Source organism: Elaeis guineensis, chromosome 13 (genome assembly GCF_000442705.2).
Source record: "Elaeis guineensis isolate ETL-2024a chromosome 13, EG11, whole genome shotgun sequence".
NCBI lineage: Eukaryota > Viridiplantae > Streptophyta > Magnoliopsida > Arecales > Arecaceae > Elaeis > Elaeis guineensis.
The window spans coordinates 18,637,982-18,654,863 of record NC_026005.2 but is presented as its reverse complement, the minus strand read 5'-3'; the positions used below and the strand labels follow the sequence as shown (position 1 = coordinate 18,654,863).

Genomic DNA, 16,882 nt, shown 5'->3' with positions numbered 1-16,882 from the left:
GAATTTGTCAATATTTAATATGGGATAGATGGAATCATGAGTCTAACTAAAGACTTTAAACTTAGCATTTGTTGGGAAGCAACCCAATTTCTTAGGAGTAGTACTCTTAATAAAAGTCTGGCTGAAGATGTTAAACTTAACGCTTCTGGAAGGCGACCCAGATCCTTGCATTTTACTTTTATTTTTTTTAGTTTATTTAGGAATCCGACTTCAGAAAAGATTATCAGCCAAGTTGGAGGGAGATCTACATCTGTTATCCTCAAGGCCCAAGCTGCGTCAATAACAAATTAAGCCCAGATAAACTCTTTCCTTTTCTCTTCTATTTATATATCACACTCTATTTCTCTCCTCCATTGAGGACAATGTCGATTAAGTTGGAGGAGATAATTAATTTAATTAAGTCCTCAAATATGGTCAGAAATAATTAGTCTTGTGTACCCAAATTTTATTTGGATTAAAAGTTAATTAGGCATCCTAATCAATGAGTGATTAATGGTCTAGATAATTTTAGAAACACTGAGTGGCAAATTATTAAGGAAACCCAATGAATGGTGGAGTTTAGATCAGATCAAATTTTTGAGTGATTCTAGAACTCTCTTTCTACCTATCTCAATGAAAATTCTACTTCATGGGGGTATGGGTGAAAAGGTCGAAGTATGCAAAAGTCCCCCTTTGCAAAAAAAAAAAAAGGGTTTAACATTGTCTCACTGAGTAATTGGATCCCTTCATCTAAGTGTTGTAGTTTGCGTCAAATGGTGGGGATGTCAAGAGATCCGTCATAGAGTCAGTCTTATCTCATAGCTTTTCTTGGACTCGATCAATAAGTCCAAGGAGTGTTCTACACCTAATGCTCTAAAGCCAACTGGTTTGGGAGTCGTTGGCCGAAAGCTTGCTATAAGGATCAGCTAGCTAGAAGGCTCAAGAGACTAAGACATTGCACTAGATTCTTTTTGAAAAAAAAAAATAATAGATAATAAGAGAACTAAATTATAAGAAAACAATAAATCCAGCTTACATCAAATTAGAGGACTTAAAGAGTATGTGGGGAGTTTGAGAAAGAAGAGCTCCTTAAATTTTTATGGCTAATACTCAACCACTAACTGGATCAAATTAGTAGTCCAATGAAGTACCTCTTTAATAGTCTGGTCGGATATCAGCTATTTTTAGGAGTGCCTAGGATAATTTCTAATTCAAGGACGAGTCGGTATACATTGCTAATTTATCTATTTTATTCGAGGATTAGTAAAGTTCAAATTAGAAGGTGTGATGAATATATTAAATATGATACAAAAAATATTAAAACTTACGCTATTTAATTTTTATTATTTGGTATTTGATGCTTCTTATGTTGGTTTTCAAGAATTATTGATCATGAAATTTTATTTATAAACCAATCAGTAAAGACCCTAATATTTGCATTTAGCAAGTCTAAAATGAAGCTCAAGCCACTTTATGTGAATGCAAAAGGGACGCACATGCGGTGCTGTGCACCGGGATGGACGTAAACTGGGCGCTGTGCATGCGGAAGATCCAAAAGAAAGAAGGAAAGAAAGACGTGCCTGGCATTTGCACAAAAAAGAAGATTTTAGGAAGAGGTGCTCACAATAAAAGGCCTTGGCGGAAAGGAGCTGGGAATCACGCAGCTCACAAGGTTCAATTTCCCCACATGGTCCATGGTGGACCACATGGAAACTTAACATGGTGCGTGGCTGGGTGCATGACAGAGGCAAAGGAAAGTATGCGGCGGTTTTAAGAAGGCTGGGACGTGTTGTATGGAACCCAACAAAATTAAAAAGGGAGAGGCCCAGCGGCTCATGTGTTTGTTCGCGCGGCCACATACGCGCGTGATTTTTGGATGGGTGGATCAGCGGCATTTCGACGCGTGAGGCCGAACGCGATGGATTTTAAAAGAGGAAGTGCGAGGGACTCTAGTGCTCCTTTTTCTTTTTTTCTTTTTTTTTTCTTTTTCTTTTTTAATCTCATATCTAAAAATCAAAAAAACATTCTGCTTCCTAATGTCTATAAAAAAAACCCAATATCTCTATCTAAAAATCATCGAACAAATCCAAAAAATTCTAGAATTCGAGGAAACCTTCAAAAATCTTTGCATGGAGTAGAGAAGAGATCATGCATGGTTAAGGATCTTCATCTTTGGAAAGTAGATGAAGTTTTTAGTATTTATATTTTATAATTCCTTTTATATAATTAAAATTTGATTTTAATAATTTTTTTCATGAATAAATTTTTTTTCATTACTTCAAGTATTGTGCTTCATGTTTAAATTATAATTTAAATTTTTGAATAGCTTATGACTACATAGAGACGAATCGTGATCTAAGGATGCAATTCGTGCTCAGTGAGATAGGCTATGCTCGGAATCTGATTATAGATTATTTTATTTTTATGATTTGAGACTTTGAATAACCTATGGCTACGTAGGGGAAGATCAAGGTACTACAATCCGTACCCAGGAGAGGTTATGCTCGGGGATTAATCATAATTTTAATTGCATATTGAAGAAATACTTTATATTATATTAAAAACTGAATCGAAGTCCTAAGACATCTTAATCTCTTGCTTACTAGTTTTAATTTAATTCTTATTTTTAATTTCAATCATATTCCCGCTCTGCATATTTTTAGTTTTGTAATTTAATTAAAACTCTAACAAAATCCTAATACAACGTGAACATAACCCCATTAATCTCTATGGATTGGACCCCGACTCATCCTATCTATATAGTTTGAGTTAGATTTTATTTTTGACCACTTACGACAACGATCAACATCACTCATCATCCTCTCGAGTCTCCTGTCTCGTGTTCGATCCATCTCCATCTGGAGCTCTACCTTGCACTGGGCTTCGATTGGCATCCTTCATATAAATGGCTCCTCTTTGCACAAGAAAGCATCGATCAACCCTTCACGATTAATCGCCATCTTGATTGCGCTTATCTTCTTCATCTTTAATCTTGATTACCACTGCCACAACCTACATCTGGTACCAATCCAGCTCTCATACCAATTGTTGTGATATCACTTGCTCTAATACCACTTATTGCGGATCCGGTACTATCCATTGCGGTTGGAAGAAAGAAGAAATAAAAAAACAGAAACACACAATCAAGTACGTGGAGTACTATTTTCATGAAACATGCAAGCTTTACTATGAGAAAGAAATAATACAAAAGGAGAATACCCAATCTCAACTCTCATATACACACCTCTCCCAACTAAAAGCTACCCTCGCAAAAGCTCTCATAAATCCCCCAAGGAGATCCTCTCACAGCCTGCCAATACTAGGGTCCTCATCTTTGAACACTCCTTATGGAGCGAACCACTACATCATATCTCTCTGTAGCTACTCTGTCCGACGCTCTACTCTGCCCCCCATCTCCTATCAGTGCTTTGCAGTGTCTTCTCTGCCCGCTGCGCACACTCAGTGCTTGCCGAACTCCTCTTGACTGCTGCTTGAGCCTCCCAGGGCTAATGCCTTCATCTCTCATGGCTCTCTACCACGACCTCCCAGTTCTGTTCGTCCATAGGGCTGTTTAAAGCCCTAAAACCCACACTGAGTCGAAGAAAGACTCCTGATTGGAGTCTAACCAATCTCTGGCCCATCCGATCACTCCCGCGTGTGTTGCCAGCCATTTGATTGAGCACCAGTCCACTCAGATCACACCTGCAAACCATTTGGGCCATCAGATCAATCCTACAATGCTTAGCGAGCCATCAGATCGCGCAACAAGCCACCCGGTCCACGAGATTTGCTGTGAGCTGCGAGATACCAACCCAAAATGCCCGTTGGTCTATCATGTACCGCATGAAACGCAGTGTGAAATGTTGCCAGTCCACGCATCGTGTGTGGACCGCGTGAAGAGGTCTCATGAGTTGCGCCTGTGCGCGTCCGCCTGGGCCTAAGCCTCACCTGCGGCAGGCCTACGCATGCCGAAAAAGCACATCCGCATGCTACGGGCTGTGCCCGTGCATGGCTGGCCCATGCTGGCTGCTGGGCCGCCCCCTACGGCCCCCTGACTACCTTCTGGCCTGCATGCTGTGCGCCCCGCTGGTCCACATATTGCATGCCCCAGCGCTCCATATTTTCGGGCTCCTCGTGACGAGTGGACTCTCCGCATCTGGGTTTTCGCTCCTATAAATCGAATTCGAGGCATTTTTCCCAACGCCACCCTTTCCTCCTCTTTTTTCGAAGTTATAAGATGCTTGTACTTAGCTAAGATTAGAATCATGATTTCAAATAATCGATTAGATAGAGCACCATCAATATCGGTTAGTGAACCAAGTTTTATAAATTATATAAAATTTGATATTTGTTAACGAAATATTTATTATAAATTAAGATCAATAGTATTTATGAGATCTTGAGATTGTAACGAATTTTAAAACCTTGCATACTCTTTAGGATCTTACTCTAAGAAGTAAATAGCTATCACGTGCCTGACTCGGATGCTGGGTTCAGGGCGTGATAAGATCTTTTTGGCGTATGCCTCATTTGCAATTGATCCACCTACCTATTTCCCTATTATATATAAATGATCATTCTTTTAGTCGCTCTTTTGTTCTAGGAGTAATTATCAGGTAGAATCATTTTACCACGTATATCTTGTACCATCCAATAAAAATTTATCAAATCAATCTAAAAAAGTAAATCTTTTTTATTCAAACAAAAAAAAATTATAAAATAAATTTTTTCCCTCCAAAATTTTCAAAACAAGCTTGGATAACAGTGTTCTTTTTTTAATAATGAATGATGTAAAAAATTTTTATTAGACGGGGCAAGATATACGTGAATGATCCAAGCAGATTTGGCTACATGACGGCCATAAAAACCATGATAAAGGTCAATAACGAGCAGGAATAGTTTATCGGGTAAGCTTGTTTGAAGCTGACGACTACCATTATATGACAAGTACCTTGTTCTTTTGAATGATTCCAAGTGCTGAGGTCTCTTCTGCTCCGAAAATTCTCACGCTTTTAGGCTGCCAATGACCACCACCATGTCCCATCTGTTCCTCCTAATGGCTTTCAGTCGCGTCTTCGTCCAACCGATCCATCCATCTTTGACGCTTCTAGGGAAATTTCTAAGACGTAGCCAATGAACGAGTTCTTCCACAAAGACTTTATTACAGTTGCAACCAAGAGATGGTCCGCACCGTCAGCAACTTGTCAATGCCATTATCAACCGCTTTAAAAATCTTTACTCTCTCTTCGGCTAAACATTTCCACAAAGTGACAAAGCGTTCATGTAAAGCAACAAAAATTCTATCTGCTGGTGGACAAGGAAGACTCCAATAGAGGTGCACATTGGATTGGGTTGGGCTAGCCAACAGCCTTCTTAATCCAAGTCATATTCTAAGTGGGTTTTGGGCAATATTTTTCTTTTTGGTTATAGTTGGGGCAATATTTTGATGCGTCAAGATGGATCTGTACCCAACTTTTTTACAGTTTGAGTTGGGCTGAAATTGAGTTGTGATGTTTACCACAATTGTCCACCATAATGCAGCCCGTAGTTTTATAGTATTCACATATTAGTTACATGATAGACATAAATTATCCATAACAATTTTGGTATTACATGGTAATGATTGTAAGATATGGATGAGAAGATAGTAATGATCGTAAGATATGGATGACAAGATTCGCATAAATCTTTGGTTTGTTATCAGAAAGTGAAATCCCAAGTCTAACTTGGGCCAACCCTATTTCACATATCTCATTGGACCGACTTAAGAGCCATCTGTAGACTAGGCTGCACCTGGAACAAGTATGTAACAACATGGGCCGAGCTCGAGTTCTTTCTAGGCCCATCTCAACCTTTCTGTGCATCCTCATAAAACCATCTCCAGATTATTGGGCAACTTAAACCTAACTTTGCCCAGGAGAAAGCAAGGCATTGGGAGGCTATTTGGTTGATATATTTTTTAAAAATTTGAAATTTAAATAGTTTTATAAAAATAGTTATTTGGTTATTTTTATTTTTTATCAAAATTGATAAGTGATAACATCTAAGAATAAATTTTATATTTAAAATCTCCCATTTTACATAAAAGAATTACGTTTTAGGGACATTTGTTTTAGTAGAACTCACATAGTCACATGACATCTATTGAAGAGATGACGCTTTAGTCTCTCACTCTTATCCATTCAAAGAAAATCCGTGGTCATCCATTTTAATCTTCTAATTTATTAGCTGGACCAGGTTAAGAAGAAATAAGATGCGCATGTATCTCAAACCAAATTAGCAATTCTAAACATATCACTTGTTTAACCACCAATAAAACTAAGACTAAAAGAGAGATCTACTTCACAGGTCTATTAAACCGGCGGCAAGCTTATTTCTTTATTAAGTTATTCTAGTTTTTAAATCGAAACAAGTGAGGGACTTAATTTATTATTTAAACCATCAAACCAATCATGTTACTTCTAGAATAATTTTGACTACTGGAACCCTCCCATCTTCCACCACACACCCCAACCCCCACCCCCCACAAAACCAACCAAAAAAAAAACTAAAAGAAACTTTTTTAGAAAAAAGAATCAAACCAAAAGCACAACTAGAGCCTTTTCCGTCATCGCACGCTCTTCGCATGCCCCAAAAAAAAAAAAAAAAAACGTTTATTTGGGCTCCAATGCTTCCTTTCCGCTGTCTCGTGGAACTGCTAGGTTGTGATCCGATCATTCAAACCCACGGCGTATCTCCTCCCGTGATCCTACTTGCCTTCGGGTCTTGCTAGAAGATTGGTGTTAAAACAGCAACAGCAAACATCATCTTCGCCCTATCAATACCGGACAGATAGTTTACTTAACCGGTGAACTATATTTCCAAAAATTTTGCAGCAGATCTGCTCCCATGATTGTGCTGTTGACAGGCCGCTAATGTGTCTTTTATTCCCTTTTCAACCCCTTGGCCGTAGGAGTCACCGACCGTTTCTTTGGACCCTTCATTAGTCCTCATTGGAATACTCGAGAGGAGGGAGGAGAAAACTAACAACAGCTAGCTCATCTTCTATTTCCCATTATCCTCCACTCTTCTTCTCTCCCCACTCTACTAGAGAAACGGATCAAACCACTAGGTGCTAGAGAAATGATGCTTATCTTTTGCCACGAAAGAGAAGCTTTCAGCTTCCTCATCTTTCTTGCTACCGTCCAGCTTTTCTTCCAACCCTCCATTGGTGCAACTGCTGAGACTCTCATCTTCAAACCCATCAAACTTAATTGCTCCAGTGATTCATTTGCCAGAGATAATGACACAATTCAGACAAGTCTTGAGGTCCTCTTCTCCTCTCTGAGATCCAAGGCTTTGTGTTCTAATTCTGGTAACCAGACAATTGGAGAGAGTCCTGAAACCATTTATGGTTCTTTCCTGTGCCCAAGTGATCTCTCCCATGAGGACTGCGAGATTTGCATCCATTTCGCAGCTGACAATCTCTTTCAAAGTTGTGCTTCCTCGCGACATGCTGCTATTTGGATCGACCACTGCCAATTGCACTACTCCCATCAGAACATCCTCGAGGTCGCCGCTACGGATGGATTCAGCTTAACCAACAACCATGAAGAAACCAATTCCATGAAACCAATGGAGGTGGTGTCAGAACCCTTGAAAATGGCCAATTACCGGCGTCGCCTGATGGATGCACCTCAAACAACAGCTGCGAATGATGGAGGTTATTTTCTGATTTTCTGAGAATTTCGTTTCAGATTCATTCTTTTTTGAGTTATACACTTGAATCAATTGACAGCACAAATTTCTTCTTCATAAATAATATCTACTGCATTATTAGCCTCAGAAGAAGTTTTCTATGAGCAAATGCTAGATGATATGGATGGTTAAATTCAAAATTCTGATGCTGACTTTTGGGAACCATGTTCGCTTTTATTTAGTCATGAAAGTATTTGATTTGAGCAACAGGAAATGTAAAGAAATCAAGTTCTGGTGCAATGCCCATCATAATTTCAATTCTGGCAGTGGTTATTGTTGGCACTTCTCTCTACTGTATATACTGCTGGAGGTGGAGAAAACGCAATGGTACGATGATTCTAATATCTCACGGAGTGATTTTAGACATATGACTAGTGATCAAAACTCTGCCTTTATCTTTTCAGCTATCAGAAGAGGCCAAATAGAGAATCTCAGATCTCTATCAAGCTCGGAATTGCATTTGATGGATCTGTCTGCGATTCAAGTAGCGACAAATAACTTCTCTAAAGAAAATAAACTTGGGGAAGGTGGATTTGGCCCTGTGTATAAAGTAATGGCACTTCTATTTTCTCGGGGCTCATTTCAGTTCACACTTCTCAGTAGGCTAAGCACAGTTCTTCGTTGACTTATAGTTCATCAGAATTCTTTCAGGGTGTGCTTTGCGGTGGAACCGAGGTTGCGATAAAGAGGCTTTCAGCCAAATCCAGGCAAGGTGCTGTGGAGTTTAGCAATGAGGTGGAGCTGATTGCAAAGCTTCAGCACAGGAATCTTGTGAGGTTGTTGGGTTTCTGTGCTGGGAAAGAAGAGAAGTTGCTCATCTATGAATACCTGCCTAACAGAAGTCTTGATGCCTTTCTGTTTGGTCAGTAGAAATTAGATGAACAATTCTTTATGAAACCTTGCAGATACGGTTTCTAAATTAATCTTCTGGGACTTCTATTTATTTGATTTAAGTTTGTGTACCAGATCCAAACAAGAGGCGTCAGTTGGACTGGGAGAAACGCCGCCAAATTATAGTAGGAATTGCCCGGGGTCTTCTTTACCTTCATGAGGACTCTTTGCTCAAAGTCATTCACAGGGACCTCAAAGCCAGTAATGTGTTGTTGGACAATAAAATGAACCCAAAAATATCAGACTTTGGCATGGCAAAGATTTTTGAAGGAGAAGAAAATGAAGTTAATACTGGCAAAGTTGTCGGGACATTGTAAGCAAGTCATGACTTTTTTTTGAAGTAGCAAATAAGCAAGCTATTATCTTAAATTAAATAAGCAGCAAGTTGAATACTTCTGATTTTGTTCTTCATTGCTTATTGCCTTGGTTCACTAAATTTTGACTGAAGTGTGTATATTAACTTGCACATATTTTTGTTTATGTACTTTTATTGTCATATTTTCAGAGCAAGGGAGGGGAAATCCTTGGTGAACATAGATAGCTTGATTTATTTATTTATTTATTTATTGATGAAAAACATAGATAGCTTTAAATTCTGTCCATGCGCTCATTTTGATGTCTTTGCTATGAACAGTGGATACATGGCTCCAGAGTATGCCATTGAGGGTATTTTCTCTGTAAAGTCTGATGTGTTCAGCTTTGGAGTTCTTCTACTTGAGATTTTAAGTGGAGAAAGGAATGGAGCATCTTATCTTAAGCAACACGGAGATTCTCTTGTTAAACATGTAATCTCTTTTTGAGTCCTTTACTACCATCTAATTTCTGACCTTTTATTCATACAAACATACATGCATACATACATATCAGGTGGCTAAGTACTCTGAAATGAATTGTGTTAGGCATGGCAACTATGGAATGAGGACAGAGTAACTGAATTCATGGATCCATTGCTCGGGGACTCATATCCGATGAACGAAGCTCGGCAATGCTACCGTGTTGGTTTGCTGTGCGTTCAGGAGAATCCAGAGGACAGACCAACCATGTCGTCAGTTGTTCTCATGCTGAGAAGCGATCAAACGCCATTGTGTCCACCATCAGAGCCCCCATCCTATGCACGATCATGGAAGACCCCAGAATTGGAGCTGTCGCCACTTATGTATTCGACTTCAACAAAAACTCATTCCATAAATGATGTCACACTCACTACTGTCGAACCACGGTAGCGCATCCATGAATGCAACAAAACTTGTTGATCAGTTTTGAGTGTTGGAAGTTGCTTGAGGATGTGATTTGTGTGCTACAAAAGAAGCAACTTTGTAATGTTTATTTGAAATAAGGATGTGTGGCTGTAACCTGTGTCTTCTTGTGTTTTGGTCAGTAAAATGTGAAGCACAATAAGCAGATGCATTGGCTTCCATAAGCTTGCATGGATATTAAATATCTAATTGTAATTGGTTTAACACCATATGCTTGTCTAGATATTAAATATCTCATTATAATTGGTTTAATACCATACTTGGAGTCTTCAGAAAGTTTGAGTTGCAGAATTATGTTTGGTTCAAAGTTGAGGTCACCTTGATTCAACTAAGAATAAAGCATTTGCAAGGCAAAGGAAGTTTTTTCCCTTTTTTTTTTTTTTTGGACTGAGGCAAAGTAAGTTGTGAATCCTGTAAAATCATGCTTTAAGATGTGGTTGGATTCAATGCTAGTGAATGAGGAAGCTTTGAATCAACTATATGAAACAAAGAAAAAGCAGCCAGAAAGAAAAGTCGAGGCTAGATTTCACAGGCACGGAAGGCATTTCACTGGCTTTGTTTCTACTGGACTCTTTCCCTAATAATCTGTGATTCGGAGATGAACACGGTGCACCTTGCATTCTTCCCTGTTCTTTTGGGCTCTTGTGAGGTCCAAAAAATTTGGAAGTAGCTCCTTGATTTCGCTCATAGGCATCACCAATGAGGAGAGGTCTTTTTAACTATTCTTCAAGTCGTCTCTTACTACAGTTGCCTGAGACTTCCGCAATTGATAATAGGTTGACAGCTACTTGTTAGATGTTCTCAAACTGCGGGAGATCACACTTTATCCGCAAATATAATCCTTGCAAATGGGATGATGCTTGTAGATTAAGGTAAGATGAAGTACTTCAAGATACTAATATCACAGTGGAAATGGAATATATATTTTAATTGGTTTATTTTATCAAACACGTTTACCATCTATTGGTGCAAAAATCTGCTTGCGCCGGAGAAGCTGGAGTCGGGGAAGCCGCGGTCGCCGCCGGGACCTGCAAAGGAAGTCTAAACCGGAGGTGGGGTTGCTCCGACAAGATCTTCCGACGCTCAAGTCAGTTCTCTGCCTCAACAAGAATGGAGTGCTCGAACGGAGAATTTAGCAGAGTTTTGAGATAAGAAATGAGCTTAAAGAATAGCGTATCTGGATCCCCTTTTATAGACGGAGGAGGCAACGGATTGATGGCGACATTTGTAACCGTCTGGTAGTGGGCTGCCCATGGTCAGGGGAATTTATTGCGAAGGGTAGTGGAGTAGACCCGTGGCTATTGTCATGGCCTGCCACGTAGAGCCTGTTGCAGGTAGTGGAGCGGCGTCCGTTGCCGCTAGTTGTCAGGGAGTAGTGGAGTCGCGCAGCACCTGCCGCAGGGAGCGGAGCAGAATCGTGGCCGTTGACACAGCCTGTCAGAGAGTAATGGATCCGCCGCAGGGGGTGATAGAACCGCGCGGAATCCGCTACAGGAAGTGGAACGGGATCATGATTGTTATTGGGACCTGCCAGGGGGCGCGGATCTGTTGATTGAAGCTCGGCAGCGGTCGGAGTCTGGCCTCTGTAGAGGTCCGGGAGGGGTCCTCCTTGCGGTTGGGGTCGTGGGTGGAGCCCAGCTTCCGTGGGAGTCCGGGCGGAACCCTCTCGGAGCCGAAGTTGCGGGCGGAACCCGGCTCCCGTAGGAGTCCGGGCGGAGTTCTCTGCAATCAAAGTTAAAGGTGAAGTCCGGCTCCCGTAGGAGTCCGGACGGAGCTTACCAGCAGTTGATACTGAGAGCAGAGCCCGGCTCCCGTAGGAGTCCGGGCGGAGTTCTCTGCAATCAAAGTTAAAGGTGAAGTCCGGCTCCCGTAGGAGTCCGGACGGAGCTTACCAGCAGTTGGTACTGAGAGCGGAGCCCGGCTCCCGTAGGAGTCCGGGTGGAGTCCTCTTGAGGTCGAAGTTGTCGGTGGAGTCCGGCTCCCGTAGGAGTCCGGACGAAGTCTGTCTGCAGTCGTCGGAGTCGTCGGCGGGGCCCGGCTCCCATAGGAGTCCGGGCGGAGCTGTCTTGTAGCTGAAGTTGTTGGTCGTCGAGGATGAAGTCCGGCTCCCGTGGGAGCCCGGACGGAGATTTCTTTTGAGGTTGGCTTTGTCGGCGGAGCCGTTGATTCTGTGGAGGACTTCGACTAGGGGTATTTTATACCCAACACCAGTCCCCCTACTTTCGAGTTTGAATTTCGAACGAAGGAAGTACAGAGAGATGGACATAGCCGAAGTCGCCCCTTCGAATCCTGCGTACCACCGCCCCTAGATATTTTGGCATTTAATGTGCGTACGTCAGAGCCCGCTTTTCGGTGAAGGTGACCTGAAGAGTCTTTTCGGAACCCCCGTCGGAACGCGATCCCAAGCGTCGTGCCGCGGAAATTTGTGAACGGTCAACCCTCGATAGCGATGAAGGGGATAAGCGTGACACGTGGCACGCACCAGTTGGCCCAGAAATGCCCGCCGCCATAACTGCGCTAGGATCCGTCGGCTATTTAAACCCCCTAGTCCTTTCATGGCTTCATCCTGGCGCCTTTCTTTCGCCCGAGAGCCTTGCTTCCCTCACACCAGTCCTTGCCTTCTTCAGCCCCCCAATTCTTCTCTGAGGGTTCCTACGCCATGTCCTCTACCCCGGACGCCGTTCTTGAGGGGATGTCTAGGGCTTGGAGGAAGGTGAGGAGGAGGACGGCGGCCGGTGAGAATCTCCGTCGTTTTAAAGGGGGCTCAAGGAAGAATTCCTTCAACAACAGGGGTTTAATAACGGGGGCTGTCGATGAAGTTATTCTACCCGCGAATTTTGGAGTAGCAAGGCGGGGTGATACCGGTCAAGAGGGCAGAGCTGTCGTCATAAGCTATGGCAGGATCCTTGATGCCGTCGGGGCCGAGGGACCAGAGGCGGTCGGCGTCGACGGTGGGGCAGTGGAACTTGTTGCGGGGACGGTGGAAGTAGCGCATGCCGACCTTGCCGGAGCATTTTGGGTGGCGGCTGTCGTGGAGCATTCGGAGATAAGGCACATCTCTGGCATCGCTACCGCTTCCAAGGTGACTCCGATTCTTCTTGAAACAGGTCTTCGCTACTGCCGCCGTTGCCCCTACCGCCTCCGAGGATCTATCCCACCCTTTTCTCGCTAGGGTTGGGACTTCGGAGACAGAATAAGGTGAGATGGGGCGAGAGCTGTTACACGCACTGGAGAACGCGACTGAGAAGGACAGAGACGGGAAGAGGAGTTTGCAGCTCGGAGCGGTCTCCGGTTCATCCTTCCCGAACCGTGTTTGCGAGGCTTGCGATGACGTGTATCTTCTTCTTCTTTTTTTCCTGACCCACCGGGTCCTGTAACGTATACTCTTGTTAAATGACAAAGAGATTTTGTTACCTCATCTGCACGTCGCACTGATATTGTTGTCTGCTGAACCTTTCTTGTCGTTTGACTTGTTTGATGTAGACGTCGTCGGGGGGTGGGGGCTTTTTCTCTTCATCCGATCTTGTTAGGCGGCTGGGTTTCACCACCATTAACCCCCGCTGCAGAAGTCGTAGATGGAGCCTGGCTCCCGTAGGAGTCCGGGCGAAGTCTTCCTTGTAGGCGGAACCCGGCTCCCGTAGGAGTCCAGGTGTAGGCGGAACCCGGCTCCCGTAGGAGTCCGGGTGAGGTCCTCCTTGTAGGCGGAACCCGGCTCCCATAGGAGTCCGGGTGAGGTCCTCCTTGTAGGCGGAACCCGGCTCCCGTAGGAGTCCGGGTGAAGTCCTCCTTGTAGGTGGGACCCGGCTCCCATAGGAGTCCGGGTGAAGTCCTCCTTGTAGGCGGGACCCGGCTCTCGTAGGAGTCCGGGTGAAGTCCTCCTTGTAGGCGAAACCCGGCTCCCGTAGGAGTCCGGGTGAAGTCCTCCTTGTAGGCGGAACCCGGCTCCCGTAGAAGTCTGGGTGAAGTCTTCCTTGTAGGCGGAACCCGGCTCCTGTAGGAGTCCGGGTGAAGGCTTCCTTGGCGTTGGAACCCGGCTCCCGTAGGAGTCCGGGCCTTCCATTTTGCTCGAGCCGGCGTGAGGTTCTCCTCTCGTTACCAGTCTGGCTTGTGGGGGCGCATTAGGGCGCTGTAAGGCCTCTCCCCCATACGGTCTAAAAGAACCAGGCCTTCGACTTTGCTCATGTCAGGATGAGGCTCTCCTCCTGTTCCTGACCTGGCTGTGGGGGCACATTAGGGCGTTGTAAGGCCTCTCCCCCCATCCGGTCTAAAAGAACCGGGCCTTTGACTTTGCTCAAGTTAGGGCGAGGTTTTCCTCCTGTCCCTAACAGGACTGTGGGGGCACATTAGGGCATTGTAAGGCCTCTCCCCCCATCCGGTCTAAAAGAACCGGACCTTTGACTTTGCTCAAGTTAGGGCGAGGTTCTCCTCCTGTCCCTAACAGGGCTGTGGGGGCACATATGGGCGTTGTAAGGCCTCTCCCCCATCCGGTCTAAAAGAACCGGGCCTTTGACTTCGCTCATGTCAGGACGAGGTTCTCCTCCTGTTCCTGACATGGCTGTAGTTTTTGGAGGGGTCGTATCCAGTCGTAACAAATAGATGCCAGGTGGGAAGAGCATGTTAGGTAGAAAGAAAATTAAATTCAAGGCGAAATCGTAAGTGATACATTTACAGTTTTCCCGCTCCTCCTTGAGGCCCTCCGGTGATGGAGTCGATGGTCCCGATGGGAGGTCGGTCCCCGGGTTGCTCCTCCCTTTTCTGCGGTTCAGGCTGTGGGAGGGCTCTTGGCCGGTCTCCTCTATCCTCAGGCCTGCGGTGGATGAATCTGTCGAGTCGACCTCGCCGAATGAGCTCCTCGATCTCGTCCTGGAGCTGGATGCATTCTTCGGTGTCGTAGCCGTGGTCGCGGTGATAGAGGCAGAACTTGTTGGGGTTGCACTTCCCGGGATGTGTGCGCATCCTCTCCGGCCTAGGGAGCTGCTCCCTGACCTCCATTAATACCTGGGCCTTCGAGGCGTTGAGGGGGGCGTAGTTGCAAAATCTCCCTGGTGGGGAGCCCCGCCGAACCCCGCGGTCCGGGCTTCTCTGCCTGCGTGCCCGGGGTGGAGTATGGGCGCACTTATGCCCAAGAAGGGATCGGAAACGTGGCCGGGCTTCCTTTGGCCTTTTCTCAGCTGCGGGCTTACTCGAATCTCCCGCTTGACGCTCCCTTGCTGTCTCTTCGTCCTTCATTTTGAAGGCTTCTTCCGCTCGGGCGTATCCTTCAACCCGAGCCAGTAAATCGGCAAAATTCCTGGGGTACTTCTTCTCCAGGGAGTACAAAAGATCATTCTTCTGAAGGCCACCTTTCAGGACGGCCATGGCAACTGATTGATCCAAGTTCCGGACCTCCAACGCCGCGATGTTAAAGCGGTTGACGTAGGCCCGTATGGACTCCCCTTCCCTCTGCTTGATGTTGATGAGGGACTCCGAACCCTTCCGGGGACGCCGGCTGCTGACAAAATGGGCCACAAATTGGTGGCTCATTTGATCGAAGGAAAAGATGGTACCCGGCTTCAAAGCCGAGTACCAGTTCCTCGCTGCTCCCTTCAAAGTAGACGGGAAAGCCCGGCATAAGATGGCGTCAGGAGCGCCGTGAAGCAGCATCATCGTTCGGAAGGCCTCCAGATGATCAACCGGGTCCGAAGTCCCGTCGTAGCTTTCGAACTGGGGAAGCTTGAAGTTTGGCGGGATCGGTTCCTGCATAATCATTTGGGAGAAGGGAGGGTCAGTGCAAATATCCTCACCATAAGCGGGGGGCGTGTGGCGAAGTTCTTCAATCCGCCGGTTCATCTCCTGGAGCCTCCGGTCCAGGAAATCCTCTCGACTTCGAGTCTCGAGGGTCCTTTGGCAGAACGGAGACAGGGATCTTCCAGGGGTGGAGTCGTGGTCCGATTGAGGGCTCTCTACCCTCGGATTTGTTTTCCCGGGAAGGACGGGGCGGCTGGCCCAGGTGGCCCGCCCCGCCGCCGGGTTCTGGCATTCTGGCGATGCCCTTTCCGGGTGCGCTGACGCCTGCGGTTGCTGCTGCTGCATTGCTTGCACAGCTTCGACGAGGCCTCTGACCTGCTGTGCCAGTAAGTCAAATTGCTCCGTGCCGACCGCCGCCGCCGGAGGGGGAGGAGGAGGAGGCTGAGAAACATGAGGGGAGGCCGGAGCCTGAGATCTGGCCGCGGAGGCCATGGACCGTCGGGTGGACGCCTTGCGCGGAGGCATCGAGTGTCGATCTCGCGGGGGAAGATTAGGAGTGGGTGACGGAGAGACGGTCGGAGGCGGCTCCGTTGAACACTCCTTTAAGAACAAGGGTGCTGCGAAGACACAGCCCCTTCCTCTAGCGCCAATCCTGTTGGTGCAAAAATCTGCTTGCGCCGGAGAAGCTGGAGTCGGGGAAGCCGCGGTCGCCGCCGGGACCTGCAAAGGAAGTCTAAACCGGAGGTGGGGTTGCTCCGGCAAGACCCTCCGACGCTCAAGTCAGTTCTCTGCCTCAACAAGAATGGAGTGCTCGAACGGAGAATTTAGCAGAGTTTTGAGATAAGAAATGAGCTTAGAGAATAGCGTATCTGGGTCCCCCTTTTATAGACGGAGGAGGCAACGGATTGATGGCGACATTTGTAACCGTCTGGTAGTGGGCTGCCCATGGTCAGGAGAATTTATTGCGAAGGGTAGTGGAGTAGACCCGTGGCTATTGTCATGGCCTGCCATGTAGAGCCTGTTGCAGGTAGTGGAGCGGCGTCCGTTGCCGCTAGTTGTCAGGGAGTAGTGAAGTCGCGCAGCACCTGCCGCAGGGAGCGGAGCAGAATCGTGACCGTTGACACAGCCTGTCAGAGAGTAATAGGTCCGCCGCAGGGGGTGATGGAGCCGCGCGAAATCCGCTACAGGAAATGGAACGGGATCATGGTTGTTATTGTGACCTGCCAGGGGGCGCGGATCTGTTGATTGAAGCTCGGCAGCGGTCGGAGTCCGGCCTCTGTAGAGGTCCGGGA

At 45.8% G+C, this 16,882-nt stretch overlaps 1 protein-coding gene across 2 annotated transcripts; it reads left to right on the top strand.

Moving 5' to 3' along the window:
* Positions 1-6,933: 6,933 nt before the first annotated feature.
* LOC105056341 (cysteine-rich receptor-like protein kinase 44) lies at positions 6,934-9,959 on the top strand. 2 transcript variants are annotated; one of them, XM_010938508.3, is made up of 7 exons: positions 6,934-7,681; positions 7,927-8,043; positions 8,121-8,266; positions 8,368-8,578; positions 8,683-8,920; positions 9,242-9,392; positions 9,507-9,959. In XM_010938508.3, exons 1-7 carry the CDS (start codon positions 7,102-7,104, stop codon positions 9,828-9,830), a joined length of 1,767 nt encoding a protein of 588 aa, XP_010936810.1. In that variant the 5' UTR covers positions 6,934-7,101; the 3' UTR covers positions 9,831-9,959. The 2 variants fall into 2 exon arrangements, with proteins under 2 accessions (XP_010936810.1, XP_073103785.1); XM_073247684.1 differs by having other exon boundaries at positions 7,924-8,043.
* The last annotated feature ends 6,923 nt before the right edge of the window (positions 9,960-16,882 follow it).

What these genes read in the sequence shown, in the direction of transcription:
- LOC105056341 (XM_073247684.1), top strand. Translation starts at nt 7,102, where the DNA reads ATGATGCTTATCTTTTGCCACGAAAGAGAAGCTTTCAGCTTCCTCATC. An exon ending in GAGGTGGAGAAAACGCAATG is followed by an intron (nt 8,044 to 8,120) that starts GTACGATGATTC and finishes TTATCTTTTCAG; the next exon opens with CTATCAGAAGAGGCCAAATA. An exon ending in TCTTGATGCCTTTCTGTTTG is followed by an intron (nt 8,579 to 8,682) that starts GTCAGTAGAAAT and finishes TTTGTGTACCAG; the next exon opens with ATCCAAACAAGAGGCGTCAG.